General features: G+C 35.8%; 1 protein-coding gene and 1 pseudogene across 9 annotated transcripts in view; both read left to right on the top strand.

The window, feature by feature from the left end:
• Positions 1–17,408, top strand: part of DENND4A (DENN domain containing 4A) — a 145,845-nt gene that overhangs the window by 89,041 nt on the left and 39,396 nt on the right. For 5 of the 9 annotated variants that reach the window (XM_020286005.2, XM_076004496.1, XM_012758663.2 and 2 more), the window contains 8 exons: positions 502–647; positions 9,809–9,939; positions 12,495–12,630; positions 13,002–13,208; positions 13,300–13,428; positions 13,565–13,706; positions 14,074–14,205; positions 16,355–16,471. In XM_020286005.2, coding sequence (XP_020141594.2) covers positions 502–647; positions 9,809–9,939; positions 12,495–12,630; positions 13,002–13,208; positions 13,300–13,428; positions 13,565–13,706; positions 14,074–14,205; positions 16,355–16,471 — 1,140 coding nt within the window. The remainder of the gene's footprint in view (positions 1–501; positions 648–9,808; positions 9,940–12,494; positions 12,631–13,001; positions 13,209–13,299; positions 13,429–13,564; positions 13,707–14,073; positions 14,206–16,354; positions 16,472–17,408) is intronic. The other 4 variants (XM_012758664.2, XM_012758662.2, XM_012758666.3 and 1 more) reach the window with 2 other exon arrangements.
• On the top strand, positions 696–6,799 carry LOC142871520 (G patch domain-containing protein 4 pseudogene; annotated as a pseudogene).

Genomic DNA, 17,408 nt, shown 5'->3' with positions numbered 1-17,408 from the left:
TGAGGTTGCTGTGAACTAAGCTGACGCCACGGCACTCTAGCCCGGCAACAGAGTGAGACTCTGTCTCAAAAAAAAACACAAAAAACAGTACAAGAAGTAATGTTACTGCTGCTTTGAAAAAGCCAAATATATATATATATATATATATATATATATATGGAGAGAAAGTGTGAGAGCAAGTGTGTACACATAGCATGTGAAGCCTTTGAGGGAAAGGTAGCAATTTTTAAATACAGATTTACTAGTTTATATGTAATCTCCAACCCGGTAAGGAAAACAAAGATAATTCTGGATCAAGATTTGAGCGATATACATTTATGTTCCTTTCCTATTGCTTTCCTATTTCTTTGTCAGGTCATTTCTACTCTCAGGACATATATAAAATGGTGGGGGTGTGGGAGGTATAGGTGACATCGTTGATAAAGTTCCTTTTAGCTCAAATATTCTATGAATCGATGAATGATATTATATATTCTGACATTATATATTTATGTCAAACAGCTTTCTTAAGAAGCCGGGACCGGTCACATCAAAAATTCTATAACATGATGACCAAAACACAAATGTTTATTCGCTTCATTGAAGAATGTTCTTTTGTCAGTGATAAAGATGCAAGCCTGGCATTTTTTGATGATTGTGTAGATAAGGTAAGTAACAATATGTCTTCAATGCCCTAACTTATTTTGTGTGAGTGCTATAAATGTTAAGAGTTCCTATTTATAGCTTTTAACAAAATTAAATTAATTCAGTTTTTATCACTGACCATTCATAATGCAAGTTTTGGTGGCCTGCTTGAAATTATAGGGCACACCTTTTACAGATACCTTGCAGGGTTTTACTAAATCATGAGTTTTAACAGTCAGGTCCCTGACCCTATCTATTCACTTATTGACTAGAAATTTTTTTAAGGCTATGGACCTCCAACTTGAACATCCTTAATTTTCACCTCTTCTTTTTGACTAAGGTGGCTTGTCATATGCTGAGAATAGGTATAAAGCATAATAGATATCTCATCTGAATATTTCTACAATTGGGAGTGAGTTTCTAGTTTAAATTAATTAGTTTTACTATTTTAAATTTATGTATGAAACTTTCCCCTTCTCCTTCATCCTAATATCATTAAATGGGACAGAGCAAGGTAGGTATCCACACTGGAGAGAGATAGGAGGTGGGGGAACAGTGGTCCAAAGTGAGGTGTCAAAACCTGACTCTGTCAAGGAAGGAGGAGCAATCTAGCATAGGGTATAAGAGTCCAAGCCAAGTGAAGAGAGTATCCATGCAGAGACATGGTCTAGCATAGAGAATCAGAGGACAAGCAATCTAAAGAGGGTGTTCGGGGCAGGCTGCTGCACAATGTCAGAACCTAAACAGAATGAGAAGAGCATTCATACAGAAGCAAGGACAGCATGGAGTGTCAGAGTTGGAGCAGGGTGAGGAGAGTGTCCTCACAGGGTGGAGATGGGTAGGATGTCAGAGTTTTATCTGGATGAGAGAGGTGCTAGCATGGGTGGGGGTGGCCTTTGATCTGGAGAGGCTTGTCAAAACCAAATTAAAGTGAAGAAGTATTTTGTGTGGGAGAAGGGTGGTGGTAAAGATGGGAGAATGTTACAGTGGGGGGAGGCTCAATCAAATAAGTATATTAAAGATAACGAAGTTTCTTTCTTACTGTCAGAGAAGGGATTTACAAATACAGAAGTGGCGAAAACTAGAATGAACCCTCTAGTGTTCAGTGGAATTGGAGATTTGGTGTGGTATCATTGGTTTTCAATGATAGATGCAGAAATAAGTATAGATATATGTGTCCACACATATATACACATGTATCCCTCACTTCTGTACATTAAGAGGATCTGGGAGCAGCCGCACACAATAGCAGTGAGTTCACCTAATGCATAGGTTTTGGCTTCTAAATACCATTCTCTACAAAAAAGAATCAGGACTCCTTGGAAAAATAACTGGTTCCAGGTCTAGGGCAAGGAAAGTATAAGATGATCCTCAAAGTATCTTGTACTAGAAAAGAAGGAATTGCTCCAAGAGTGATGGAGACATGTTAAAACAAAACAACACACACACACACACACACACACGCCAATTTGAAGGGATTTCCCACAGGCAAGTCTGGGGCAATTTAAGCATCAAATGTTAGTAACAGATTAAGCCATTGAATAACATAAGAAACCATGGGTCTACATAGATATCAATCAGTCAATTTAAAGTCTATAATAAGAAGCAGGATCTTACATAGTTTCTAAGTACCTCCCAACAAAATATGTATTAATGAGAAAGGGAGAAAGAGTAACTTTATAATGAAAAATCTTGGCAGATACCACTTTAATCAAGTGAATTAAGTGAACAAACATCATATATAATGGGACAGATCAAGATTGTGTGCCCCTAATAGGATACAATGAGAAGACAACGTCGATTCTCTAATATTCCTGCCAAAGATGCATAACTTGTAAAATTTCAAGGAAATATCAGAGAAACACACATTGAAGAACATGATAATCCACAAAATGACAAGGTTAAGGAAAGAAAGTAAAAATCGAGAAACTGTTCTAAAGTGAAGTAAAAAGATTTGACAACCAAATGCAATGCATAGTTCAGAACTGGATCCTTTTGGTGTAACGTTACTAGGTTAATCAACAAAACTTGTGGTTTGAAGATTTTGTAATAGTAATCCTAATTGTAGTTATATAGGAGAATGTCCTTGTTTGTAGAAGTACATATTAAAGTATTCAGAGGTGATGGGTCATCAGGTCAGAAGCTTACTCTCAAAGATCAAGGGAGAAGTTATTTGTACTATACTTGAAGCTTTTTTATAAATTTGTGATTATTTGAATATATATATAATGTCTATGATCTTATGCCTATGAAAAAGGAAGAAAACAAAGCTTTATCACATATTATCTCAATTTACTATTGTAAAGTTATTTAAAGAAGTCTGTCACTTTCAAATTTATGTGAAAGAAAATCAGTGATTTTTTTTGGGGGGGCACAACAGTCAAAATACAACTCATCCCTCAATATTCAGAAATTGGCTCAATTCTCAGTTTAACATAAAAGTGTCCTTTATTGATTGATAATAAGTACCAAATGTGACTTATGCTTATGCATGGTATAATAGGAAAAACACTGCATTGGGAATCAGTAGTACTCTTTTTCTTTTTTTCTGCAATGACTGACAACTGAATCAGTAGTACTTTAATCTCAGCTGTTATATCTGCAACTGTAGTCATTTGGTCTTTTTTTTGAGCCAGGGTCTCACTCTGTTGCCTAGGCTAGAGTGCAGTGGCATCATCATAGCTCAATGCAACTTCAAACTCCTGGGCTCAAGTGATCCTCCTGCCTCAGCCTCCTGAGTAGCTAGTACTAAAGCTGCATGCCACCAAACCCAACTAATTTTTTTTTTTTAATTTTTTGAGACAAGGTCTCGCTGTTGCCCAGGCTGGTCTTGTATTGGCCTCAAGTGATCCTCCTTCCTTGGCCTCCCAAAGTACTCGGATTACAGGCATGAGCTACTGCACCCTGCCTAGTCTTTCTTGTATTCTTTTCTTCTCTATGTTTAAAAAATATTGTGAGGAGAAATAATTATAACTGCATATCTATGGTATTCAGAGTATTGTATAAAACTAAAAAGTAGAAAATGTGGCTATTTTTATATTTGGCTGGGTTTTATTCAAGCTTATAGATTAATAGTTCATTTGGTTTTATCACTTCATGACATATAAATGTTCAGTTTTTGAATGACTTACACATATAAACAGTAGGAACCAGTTCAGAGCCTTGAAGAAATCTACCTTTTCCTTCAGTTTAGAACTCTTGAGGGATGGTTAATGTTGTAGAGAAATACTGTTTCTGGGGCTGATAGAGAATTAAAAAGCTAAGGCGTTCAGAAACATCAGCCCTCATCTTTGAAATGCTTTGAAGTAAGGAAAAGATGAGTACATGCCATTACCTGCTTAGAACTCATGATTCATTTTCCCAAAGAAATATTGATATAAATGGTGATTATCTGTAGTTCAAATGTATAGAAACCCAGTGTTGTACTAGAAATGTGTTTTAATGTTTTATATGTGGAATGATATGCTAACTTTTTAGGATATTTTTAAAATAAAATTTATTAAGTTACAATTTAGAAACAGTAAATACATCATTGATGTGTACAGCTTTGATGATTTTTGAACAACTATATATTTCCACGTAACTATGACTTCCAAATATAGAAGATGTTCATCATCCCAGGAAGGACATGTTTTGGAGGAAGATTTATTTCTATAGCTTGAATAACCTCTCTACAAACAGAATTGTAGAACACTGCATTTTTAAAATTGAGTTCTGTTTCTGTAGAGGCAACCTTTGAAAACCTGTTTATTTTGAGAAGGAGATAATATTATAGCTCCTTGATAGTTTTGCCTTTATTACAGCATTATACTCAGAAATTGTTTTCTAATATTTTAATCAAATTTTTAAGCTTGACTAATTTGGTGCTAATAACGTTAAATACTGACAATAAATAGAAAGGTGTGCTTTTTAAAGGAATAAGTTTCTAAATCATTTTTTACAGTAACAGTTGTGTTAGTTTTTTGTATATAAAAATGATATTTCTGACTGGCATTGTAAACTTTGAATGATTTTTCTCATATGGTGCTATCTTCCACTGGTTATACATATATACTCACTGAGCTTTCCTTATGAAGAGTGGCATACATTTGTGTAGCAGTTGTTCCATGTACCAACCTAACTGAATCATAAGGGACCAAATTAGTGACCAAGGTTTTGCTAATAGCATGCTTTAGCCAATACATTTATTAATCCACATGGGAACACTGAATTAGTTGTAAGAATTTACAGTGAAAAAAGAAATCTCCCAGCAGAAGGACCGAAGCAGCATTTCCGGGAAGATGGCGGCACGCACGTCAGGTATGGCACATGTTTCAACGGAGAGGACCCCGCAATGACGTGAGAGTTTGAGGACAGACATTTTTTTCTCACCTTGAGTGTCACCCCAGAGGTCAAGAGTCATGGGATGAAGTTTGCTGAGGAGCAGCTGCTAAAGCATGGATGGACTCAAGGCAAAGGCCTGGGCTGGAAGGAGAATGACATGACCCAGGCCCTCAGGGTGACACTGAAGCAGGACACTCATGGGATGGGACATGACCCTGCCAAGGAGTTCACAAACCACTGGTTGAACGAGCTCTTCAACAAGACTGCAGCCAACTTGGTAGTGGAGACTGGACAGGATGGAGTACAGATAAGGCGCCTTCTACGGAGACCACCTGTCGTAATCTTCCCAAGCCCAACTTGCTGTATCAGAAGTTTGTGAAGATGGCTACCCTGACTTCAGATGGAGAGAAGCCAGACAAAAACATGGAAAGTTGCAGTGACGATGACAACCAGAGGCCCAACCCCCCAAAAATTCTGACGGATGAGATGCTGCTCCAAGCCTGTGAGGGGCCAATAGCACAGAAGGCTGCCCGTTTTGGGATTACGATGAAGGCCAAGCTTGCTCGGCTGGAGGCCCAGGAGCAGGCCTTCCTGGCTCATCTCAAAGGCCAAGACTCTCAGGCCTCTCAACCACAGTCAGAGAGCAAGCCCCCCAAAAAGAAGAAAAAGAAAAGGAAGCATAAAGAGGAGGAAGAGGCTACAGCATCTGAAAGGAATGCAGATGAGAAGCACCCAGAACACACTGACCAGAGCACCAGGAAAAGCAAGAAGAAGAAAAGGCAACATCAAGAACAAAAGGTCTCAGATAAGAAAGAGGGAACAACTGTAGGGAATGAGGAAGAAGAAGCTGCAGGAACAAGTGAGCTTAGGGAATTGAAGAGCAGAGAGCAAACCGATCAGTCCCCCAGGAAAAAGAAGAGAAAGAAGCAGCACCATGAAGAGGAGAAGATGGGAGTCTTGGATGAAGGAGGAAGAGGTAAGGAGGCTACAGGTGCTGTCAGGACAGAGGAGGTAGAGAGCACAGTGTACACCGACCCGTGCAGCAGAAGCAAGAAGAAACGGTACCATGAGAAGGATTTGAACTTAGAGGATGAAGAAGTTGGGGAAACTGTTTTGGACAGTGGGACCAGGGACACAGAGAACAGAGCATGCAGTGATAGAGGAAGGAGAAGCAAGAAGAAAACACGGCGACATCGAGAGGAGGAGGAAGTCGTCAATATAAAGGATGAAAGAGATGAGGGGGATGGCAGGACTAGGAAAGCAGAGAGCAGAGCACACACTGGCTCAAGCAGCAGAGGTAAGAAGAGGAGGAAACGGCAGTCAGAGGAAGAAAGCTGGAGTTGGCAATGACCAGAGAACCAAAAAGAAGAAACAGAGGAAGGGAGACTGAAGATCTGTCTGGTCAAGGTGGGGCTCACTTGATTCACCTTCAGGAGTCAAATCCTAAGAGACTTGGGTTGATGAAAGGTCTTCTGTGCTCCCCTAAATATGGAGTCCCTCCTAAGGAGGAAACTGAGCTCTGGAACATCAGTCTGCTGAGAGGAGAGAGTGTTGACACCATGCCTTAGTTGGAGTGGGCACGGTCCCCTCTGCAGCTTCTAGAGCCAGATGGCTAAGGGACAAGAAATGCTGGGGGCTGGGGGAACAGGAACAGAGATACTCTTTGAAGGGGCATCTCTGTTAAAAGAAGCTGAAAATGTAGACTTATGTGAAATCTGATTTTTAAATATTGTGAAGGCTAAGAAAAACAACAAATGTAAGCCTATGTGCTAGAGTCAGTCCACAGGTTGCCAGTTTCTAGCATGACCAAATGAATGAATAAACATTAAGTTGGGCTAAAAAAAAAAAAAAAGAAAGAAAGAAAGAAAGAAATCTCCCAGACTGACCAAGAGCGAGGCTCTGTCTCTACAAAAAAAAAAAAAAAATAGAAAGAAATTAGCTGGACAACTAAAAACATATATATAGAAAAAATTAGCCAGGCATGGTGGCGCATGCCTGTAGTCCCAGCTACTCAGGAGGCTGAGGTAGGAGGATTGCTTGAGTCTAGGAGTTTGAGGTTGCTGTGAGCTAGGCTGATGCCACAGCACTCTAGCCCAGGCAACAGAGTGAGACTCTGTCTCAAAAAAAAAAAAAAGAGAGAGAGAGAAATTTTATATTGTTCCATTTTATTTTTGGCTCATTTTATGTATCTTGTTTACAAGTTTCTGTTTCAGTTAAGAACTCATATTGTAGTGTCACATGGTTTAAAGAAATACTAATATTGTAAGACATACAATACTTATAATTTTGCTACCTACCTAGGATATCATGTCCTAAGGAGGCTGTCTTAGTAGTGATAATACATTATGTTGTCTAGGATTTTCTTCACGTCACCTGTTGTTTATGTGATAGGAGTCAACGAAGGAGATGATTGGAACAATTGCTTAAAGAATATGAATTCTGAGAAATCTCAAAAAAAGAAAATTCCATTAATTGTGTAATCATTGTTTTTAGATAGATTATTTTCCTAAAATGTTATTTATCTATTCAAAGTCAAGCTCTAACAAAAGATTACTTTTAAATAATGGATTAACATCATATTTAAAGATTTTCATGACCAACCAGAAAAGCAACACTGAAACTTAATGCACTAAAACACAGTTACTTGTATTTGCTTTATTATAATTCAGGGGACTCTTGTTTGAGAAAATAAAATGTCACAAGATTCAAAATATATCTTAATAAATTTTATATATAGTTAGAGCAGAGGTTAATTGAATCCCTTGTGTTATTAAGCAGAGCTTCCTGAAATATAAATAATTATGCAACATGTTACTGCCTTTCATGTTTTTAATATCACAATAAGTAACTCATAAAAAGTCAGTGCTTTTCATCTGCAAATGCTTTCTGAATATCAGTAACACTTTAAAATAATCAATCATATAGGGATTATTCCTTAGTCCAACGACTTTGAACTTAAGTTTTTAAGGGAAAAAATCCTCTCATCTCTGGTAGTTTAGCTATAGAAAGAAAAATAATATTAGATATGTGTTAACTTCCTAAGCCAATTCATGACTAAGATTGAACTGAAGTTAGACATGTTATTCTTTTGATCTTAGCATATTCAAATAGAAAACATTTGACTGACTTCTAAAAGCTAGAATGGGTAATGCTGAATAGAAATAAGAAAAAAAAATGTATGAGAATTATTTTAGTTTCATTTATGACTAATTTAAGAACCATGTGTTCTTATTCTCCATATGATTACATTTTAAATCCTTACAATCTGTTCCTGAGGGATGATGCTTAACTAAAGGCAGTTTTGTGTAACAAATAGTCTGGTAAGATTTTTTCTTGGTTTCTTTAGCTTCCTTTTCCAGTGTTCTCTGAGTATATTAATGTCTTAAATGAAAAAATACGAAGATAGTATGAGAATTATTTTAATTTTATTCTGTTGTGGGTGTTGGATTTCTTTATCTCTCAATAGAGACAGATGTCACTGTGCTTTCCAAAAGACAGAGATGTCCAGCTGATAAATGTAGGAATTATTGCATGGCTATTTTTATAAAGTCAAAATGAGATTTTTATTGATATACAAGTAAACAGAAATATCTTTTACAACATAGTGAATTTACAGTGCAAAATTTTAATATTTTATAGACTTTACTGAGAATTAGAATACTTGTCCTAGAAGACCCCAGACTTCTTCCAGAACAATGATATGACTGCAGAATGGGAAGTTGGTAGGGGTCTGGAGAGGGAGAAGCTGCTAAAAAAAGAAGGAAAGAATGAGAACTATTAAATAAATAAATAAAAATTTAAAAACACCTGGTGCTCACAGACAAGCAGTCCTCTCTCTTTTTTTTTTAAGTATATGTGCTGCCGAAGTGAGCACTTTTTTTTCTCTTTAGAGATGGGGTCTCTCTCTTTGTTACCCAGGCTATATAGTACAGTGGCATGATCATAGCTCACTGCAGCCTGGAACTTCTGGGCTCAAACAATCCTCCTGCCTCAGCCTCCCTACTAGCTGGGACTACAATTGTGGGTGACCATGGCTGGCTAATTTTTTATTTTTAGAGACAGAGTCTCACTGTTTGGCCCAGGTTTCGAACTCTTGGGCTGAAGTGATCCTCCCACATAGCTGTGATTATGGTACTAGCCACTGCACACAGCCAAGTAGTCCTCTTACTATATTCCATCATGGAGACAGGAGTAGTCTCCAGTCTTTCTAGCAACCTTGTCTATTTATTTTAACCTTTTTATTCTGATCCATCCTTTTTACTTCATTGTCATTGCTGCCCTTACGAATTAGATTAACCCATTCCATCTGCATGAAAATATTTGTGGCTATAAAGAATCTTATTTGTTCTTGGGTTGACCATGGACACCACATCCTACTAGTGATACCTATGATTTCGAATTATTGACATGTTTCTAATGTTGTTTTTAAAAATACCTTTAGTTTTTCTAATAATGGCTAAAGCATTCTTTGTTTTTATTGAAAGTTTAATTTTTTAACACTGTCCCATCCTATCTACTCTATTCTTCTCCTCTTCCCCATATACGTCATTATTTTTCTTAGTATCCTTCTAGTAGTTCTTTATGTAAATGTAAGAAAAAAATGAATAAATGTTCTTATTTCTCCCTGGTTTTTACTCAAAAGATAGTCAACTATTACAATGATTTGCACCTTGTTATTTTTACTTAATTATCATCAAGCTGTTTCTGTAGTGGTACATAAAGAACTTGCTTGTTCTTTTTTTTTTTTTTTAATAGCTTTTTAGTATTCTATTGTGTAGATGATTTACTTAACCATTCCTCTACAGACAAATATATGACTAACCAATGTGGTTTTTGTAATGTGTTTTTTAAACTCCTGTAGGTGGATGTGGACAAGAGTGAAGTGCGACTTATAGAACTGGATGAGTCTTTCAAAAGTGAACATACTGTTTTTGTAACACCACCTGAGATCCCCCATCTACCCAATGGTGAAGAACCCCCTTTACAGTACAGGTATTCAAGAGGCAGAATGTTTGAGATTGAAAAAGAGAAGTGATCCATCATCTGTGATGTAGCTTTCTAAGGACTGTGGTATTTTCAAAAATCCAAACTTTACAGATCCCTAATTTTTAGGTGGTAAGCAAGCTTATCCCACATCCATTATTAAGTTTTGAGGTATAAAAAGAAAAAATATATAATTTTGCATAATATAGACTTGGAAAGCTCTCTAATTATGTCTGCATAAGTATCTGTCCTCACAAACGTTAATTAAATGCAGTTAGACTCCCCACCTCAAATGCAGGACTTTTATTGTAGAATTCTGACCTTTGTTTCTCACTAAAGCTAGTTTCCTCACCTTCAGTCCCTCTTTTAATCCCATACACACATTGATTAATACAACCTTGATTTACAAAAAGATGAAATCTAATTTAGAGTAAATATTTGTGGCCTTAATTTGTATGGTATCATCTTTTAGGCTATTAATTTTGTCATGAGTTTTTATTTTTAAATCATAGAAATCCAGAATTATTAGAATTGATCACTGTTAATTTAGGAAATTTGGTTAGACACTGTGCTAAGTGCTTGGTATATAGACTTGAGTAATATACTGTCCCTGCCTTCAAGTCTAGTGGAGAATAGAAGAAAGTCTTGAGCACAGTAAAATAGGGCTATGATAGAGGTAGATTTATTCTTTAATCTTTAGTCTTTATTATTTATTTTTACTTAAAATTGTATTTTCTTTTAGAATTTAAATGTTTTTTAATTTTCCAATAATACTTTGCTACTTTGTTTAAAGATTCTAAAACCACTTTGCGTCTATTATTAATTGAGTCACAGTTCGTTATTTTCATTGAAAAGCATTTTTCAGGACATCTTCATATATGATTAGCATTAAATCCTTCATTTTACAGATGAAAAAAAGGTGTGATAGATGTTTGTGAATGTAGATTAATTCAGAGGCCATTTGATTTCTACTCTTTTCATCTAGTAATGATGTTCTTATATCACTTTTTAAAAATCTGTCTTTTGTCAAAGGTATTTCAAATATTTTCTCAATTTTTCTCTTCTTCTTTTTTCCTTTTCCTTTCCTTTTCTTTCCTTTCCTTTCCTTTCCTTTCCTTTCCTTTCCTTTCCTTTCCTTTCCTTTCCTTTCCTTTCCTTTCCTTTCCTTTCCTTTCCTTTCCTTTCCTTTCCTTTTCTTTTCTTTTCCCTTTCCCTTTTCCTTTCCTCTCCTTTCCTCTCCTTTCCTCTCCTTTCCTCTCCTTTCCTCTCCTTTCCTCTCCTTTCCCCTCTCCTTTCCCCTCCCCTCTCCCCTCCCCTCTCCCCTCCCCTCTCCCCTCCCCTCTCCCCTCCCCTCTCCCCTCCCCTCCTCTCCCCTCCCCTCCCCTCCTCTCCTCTCCTCTCCTCTCCTCTCCTCTCCTCTCCTCTCCTCTCCTCTCCTCTCCCCTCTCCCCTCTCCCCTCTCCCCTCTCCCCTCTCCCCTCTCCCCTCTCCCCTCTCCCCTCTCCCTTCTCCCCTCTCCCCTCTCCCCTCTCCCCTCTCCCCTCTCTCCTCTCTCCTCTCTCCTCTCTCCTCTCCTTTCCTTGACAAGGTCTCGCTCTGTTGCCCAGGCTAGTGTGCAGTAGTATAATCACGGCTCACTGCAGCCTCGAACTCCTGGGCTCAAGCAATCCTCTTGCCTCAGCCTCCTAAGTAGCTGGGAGTGTGGATGCACGCCACCGTGCCTAGCTAATTTTTTTTAAAATTTTTTGTAGAGACAGGATCTCACTATTGCCCAGGCTGGTCTCAAACTCCCAGCCTCAAGTGATCCTCTCACCTTGGCCTCCCAAAGTGCTGAAATTACAGCCTGGTCTACCTGCTACCTTTTAAATGCCCAGAGCACCTTGTGCTAGCACCCTAATTAGACCTACCTGCTCATAGAGCCACCTATTCTAATCTTTTCCTCCTCTTCTTCAAGAAGAGGAGAAATGAGATCCTCTTCTTCAACCTCCTCAATTTTCTTTCTAATAAATGAGGCCTGAACCTGCTAGCTAACCTGATAAGCAATTCATGATAATGTGAGAGCTGGGCCTGGTGTGCTAGTGTGTTAAACCTAAGGTTGTTATTTGCATCTTTTTAAGAGGGAGGTTCTACTGTAAATACGTTAATCCAAAGCATTGACATTAATGATTATTCTGTTTGAAAGAGTACCGATTTGGTGGACCCTTTACCAACTGTCAGATTATATATTATAATATGTTGGCAATGTATTTACATGAATACTAACTTTTAAAAGTTTTCTTGAGACTTTAGAGTTTGATGTCAAGTTTGGGAAAATTTAAATGTATTTTCCTTTTTCCCCAAAAAATATATACTTAAGTCTGTATTTGGCTATTACATTTCTGAACATTATAGTAAGAAAAGCAACATTAGTATGAATATTTGCTGAGTGTATATCATAGTCTGATGGAGAAAGATAGTTAAAATAAATTCTAAGTTAAGAAATTATCGATCATAATTTTTTTAACTAGTAACCACAGTGATCATCTGTGTACACTTGAGAATTTTTTTTTTCCTTTCTAAAACAGCTATAATGGATTTCCAGTTCTTAGGAATAATTTATTTGAGAGACCTGAAGGATTTCTACAAATGCGGAAGAACAAATTGCCTTCGAAATCAAGTAGTCCTAGTAGCCCTTCTCCTATGTTCAGAAGAACAAAACAGGTGCTTTGAACATTTTGCATTCTTCATGTAATCAAATATTAGAACAAGAAGTAAATTGGACACTTATTCCCCCTTAATATACTTTATAACCCTGTATGTAGCTAATACTAGATTATCATGCACCCCAAAGCACTATGAAGATAGTTTAGAGTAATCTGACTTTAAGAAATAAACTAGTTCTCTTGTCCTAGAACTTTATTTTACATATTACTTAATGCAGATTTAAGCAGCGGCTTGAAAATACATTAATTATAGACAGATTTGTTGTGGAAACATTATAAAAGCATGTGACTTATACTTGTTCAGCATTTAGCTAAATAATAATGCCTAAGTGTGTCAATTTGTTAATAAGATCCTTATATTTTTTCTAGGAAATTAAGTCAGCCCATAAAATTGCAAAGAGATATTCCTCCATCCCTCAGATGTGGTCTAGGTGTCTGCTGCGTCACTGTTATGGACTGTGGTTTATTTGTCTCCCAGCTTATGTGAAAGTATGTAATTCAAAAGTCAGGGCTCTGAAAACAGCATATGATGTGCTTAAAAAAATGCAGTCAAAGAAGATGGATCCACCTGATGAGGTAACATTTATTCTTTAAAGTGCATTATTTTATTCTAGATTTATATATAGAGACATCTTTGTTTCTGTACACTTTGGAACTTGTGTTTCAGGTGTGCTACCGCATTCTTATGCAGCTCTGTGGACAGTATGATCAGCCAGTGCTTGCAGTTCGAGTGCTTTTTGAAATGCGGAAAGCTGGTATTGACCCCAATGCCATTACTTATGGTTATTATAATAAGGTAAATTACTGTGATTCAATAGAGGAATAGTATTATTTTTGTCACTATACAGTTTTAATTTAATGGCAAAAATAATCTATGTAGGGGTTATTCAGCATTTATTTTGACTAATTATTTTATTTTGTTGAATGAATAGGCTGTTTTGGAAAGTACCTGGCCTTCAAGAAGTCGTAGTGGCCGTTTTCTTTGGACAAAAGTAAGAAATGTTGTTTTAGGAGTAGCACAGTTTAAAAGAGCTTTAAAGAAACATGCACACTTATCACAAACAACTCTCTCAGGTAAAGGATTTATGTGTTTTACTTATTCTTCAAAATTAATTGACTAGTTACAGTTTACATTTTTGGAAATTTTAAATAGTTTTAAAATATTGAATATATTTTAGTTTTTATTGCTGTTAATCAAACTCTAATATTAGAGTGTTCTTCCCATTTAAAAAACACCAGATTTCACTTCTGGTGTCTGGTCTTGTTTGAGTGTTCATTAATAATTCACAATAGGTTTCTTTGTTATAGTTGTATTTTGCTAATTATGTGACACTTTCCATGTTAAATATTATGTTAATAGATTTTTGGCTTGAGCAACAAGTTAATATGTATTTTTGGTATATCCTTGAGTAGTAAAATACTGTCAAATTGTGTTCTTAAGCAGATGGCAGTGACCTGGATGCTGTTAGTCATGGCAGCATGGATAGTGGTCATGGGACACACACTGTGGAGCAGGCACCTTTTAATACGGGTTTAATCAGAGTATATGCTACTGATGATAGATCTAGTACAGGTTTGTGTGTGCTTATGTATACATTTATTATAGTACATTTTTAAAACTAGATTTGCTAGTCTATATTTTTTTAAATTTTTATTTTCAGTGATGTGTTTAACTGTCGTCACTTTTTCATTTTATGTTAGGTACTTGATTTGATATTGAATTTAATAACCATATGCAATTTTATTCATTCTTTATTTGAATAGAAATAAAAATTTAAGACAGGTTATAAAGTACTTTCTTCAAGTAGTTAGTCCATGATAATCCATTTAACTCTGGATAGCACACAGATCTGTTTACCATATCATTTTCTTAGGATAAATTCTTTGAAATTGTGAAAATATTACTAGAGTTAAAAAAAAAAAACAACTTACAGCTCTATGTCTGCTTTAATAGTATTGGACTAATGTCAGTTTTCTGATTTTGACAATGTACTATGGGTATATAAGATACTATCATTGGAGGAAACTAACTGAGAGTACCCAGAAACTCTCTGTACTGTACTATTTTTGCAACTTTTGAGTCTTAAACTATTTTAAGATAAAAGTTTTAATAAAAAATTTTTAAATGTATAAAAAACATAACATTCTAGTACTGAAGATGGTATTAATCTCTGTGAAATATAAGATTTGTATATAAGCTTTTCCTTGTAACTGACACACTTAAATTTCTTGGATAATTCTGTCCTTTTCATTATTACATTTTAAAACTTACACATGACTTTTGAATGTAGTATAAGAGCAATCTGTTAATGGATAGAAACTTTAATGATTGCAGCCTTACTAATACAATATGAAAGCTCCTATCTCTGCAAATGACAACATTAGTTTGGTCTATCTCCTTTTATGCCTACTTTTATAATTAATAAATGTAAGCTAAATGTATTGAAATGTAATATGAATAGTTCTTCCTTGACTTGTTTTTTTTTTTTTTTTTTTTTTTTTTTTTTTTATTTTGGCATATTATGGGGGTACAGATTTTAAGGTTTCAATAAATGCCCATTCCCCCCCTCCCCCCCTTGACTTGTTTTATTTCTTGATTAGGTAATATGAATTTTATCAGAGTTACAGTAGTCATCCCTTGGGCATTATCTCTAAAAGATAGACATCATGAAGATGTCTATCTTTTATTTTTAATTATGACTTTTAAAAAGGCTATCTTAAAATAGTATAGAACCTAATAAAAGCATGAATTTCATCAAGATGATCTTCAAATTTTTCTATTTGTAGTTTTTTTGGAAATGGACCTGAAAGTTTGATTAGAAAAATTAAAAACAAGACTATAACTAAGGTATTAATGTAAATACCTAGTGATACTTAATATAATTTCTTTGGATAGTGCTTTACAAGTTTATAAAACCATTTCATATATAGTCTCATATAATCCTAACAACTTTGGCTTTAACAAATCTGGGAAGCTGAGATCTAAACAAAAAGGTTAAGTGGTTTACTTAAAATCCTGTGTCTCTTAAAATAGAGAACTAGGATTCAAAACCTTATCTTTTGAGGCTAATCTAGTAAAAGCAATTTGTTTAAAAAGATACAGAGCCAATGTATTGGAGTATAACAAAACAAAGTTTGAGAAGTTTTCTTATATTGACATAACTTTTGCTTAATGATAACTTTAACCCTAGATTTTGATCTCATTCCATGTATTTGTACTCATGTGCAATTCAATAATTATTAAGTTAAATTTTTTGAAGAATTAATTACCTATCAATGAAATTTGAAAAACCCAATTTTTTGGCAAAAGCATTTAGACATTCAGCTCCAGTGATGTCTGTGTAAATGTTCTATTATGAATTCCCCATAGATTTCTCTTCCACATTGCTTAGTTGGAACTCAGAATTTCAGCTAGAAAGGTCATGGACTTGTATAAAAAAGTCTGGTTTGTCTATAACTTTTGGAGTTCATATAGTAGTGTCAATGTACATACTTACTTTTGACTGCAGTGTGGAACCAAAAATAAGTTATTTTGAGATCATCTTTTTCTTGCATTAATAGAGATGGGAGAGGGTAGTTAACAAAATAATGCTTTCAATTGGAAGTTATCCAGAAAAAAAAAGTCATAAGTAAATCCAAACACTAATATATGGCTCCTGATTCCAGTCACTAAAGAAGTTTATGATAAACAGCATAGGGTTTTGTTTCTTTTTATGTTCCAGGTGGCCAGTCTGATCTTGGATATAATTCATTATCTAAGGATGAAGTTAGAAGAGGAGATATATCTACTGAGGACATTCAAGAAGAAAAAGATAAAAAAGGGAGTGATTCTAGTTCCCGTAGGTATTAAGTTGCTACTGTATAAAAATGGGAATTTATATTTATAGAAAATACAAGTGACTTTAAGTATAAAAGTACTAGTTTCGCTTCGCATTTTCCCATTATATTAATAACTCTTTCATTCATCCCATTACAAACTCTCTCTACCACCTAATACTGTCATACAAATGTTTCCTGGGTGAAATATATAGTCTCAGTGGCAAAACATTCTCCAAATCTAATACTATTAGAGTGAAGGCTGTATAACTCCCAAAATACTCTTATTGTAACAGAAATATATATTTCTTTTTTTTTTTATTTTTTTATTTTTTTTTTGAGACAGAGTCTTGCTTTGTTGTCCAGGCTAGAGTGAGTGCCGTGGCGTCAGTCTAGCTCACAGCAACCTCAAACTCCTGGGCTCAAGCGATCCTACTACTGCCTCAGCCTACCGAGTAGCTGGAACTACAGGCATGTGCCACCATGCCCGGCTAATTTTATATATATATCAGTTGGCCAATTAATTTCTTTCTATTTATAGTAGAGACGGGGTCTTGCTCTTGCTCAGGCTGGTTTTGAACTCCTGACCTTGAGCAATCCGCCCGCCTCGGCCTCCCAGAGAGCTAGGATTACAGGCGTGAGCCACCGCGCCCGGCCTGTATTTCTTGAAATGGTAGTTTTTCCTGAGGTTTAACAATATTTAAAGTTTATTAATGGACTTTGACTTATATTTACTGTCTTCTGTCCTCCACCAAAAGCACTTTTTTACAACCAAAGGAAAAATATAAAATTTGTGCATGGGCCTCATGCATGACCAGTACTTAGTCATTTGATCTACACTTTGAGGCCTCAAATAAATAGAATCACTTATTTGTGGCTGACAAATAGATATGGAGATGTTCAATATTTTCTTATCCCCTATTTTCAGGTAAAAATATTTAGAACAAGGCCAGGTTCAGT

The sequence above is a fragment of the Microcebus murinus genome, chromosome 6, assembly GCF_040939455.1.
Source record: "Microcebus murinus isolate Inina chromosome 6, M.murinus_Inina_mat1.0, whole genome shotgun sequence".
NCBI classification, from domain to species: Eukaryota; Metazoa; Chordata; class Mammalia; order Primates; family Cheirogaleidae; genus Microcebus; species Microcebus murinus.
This window is presented reverse-complemented; position numbering and strand designations above follow the sequence as displayed.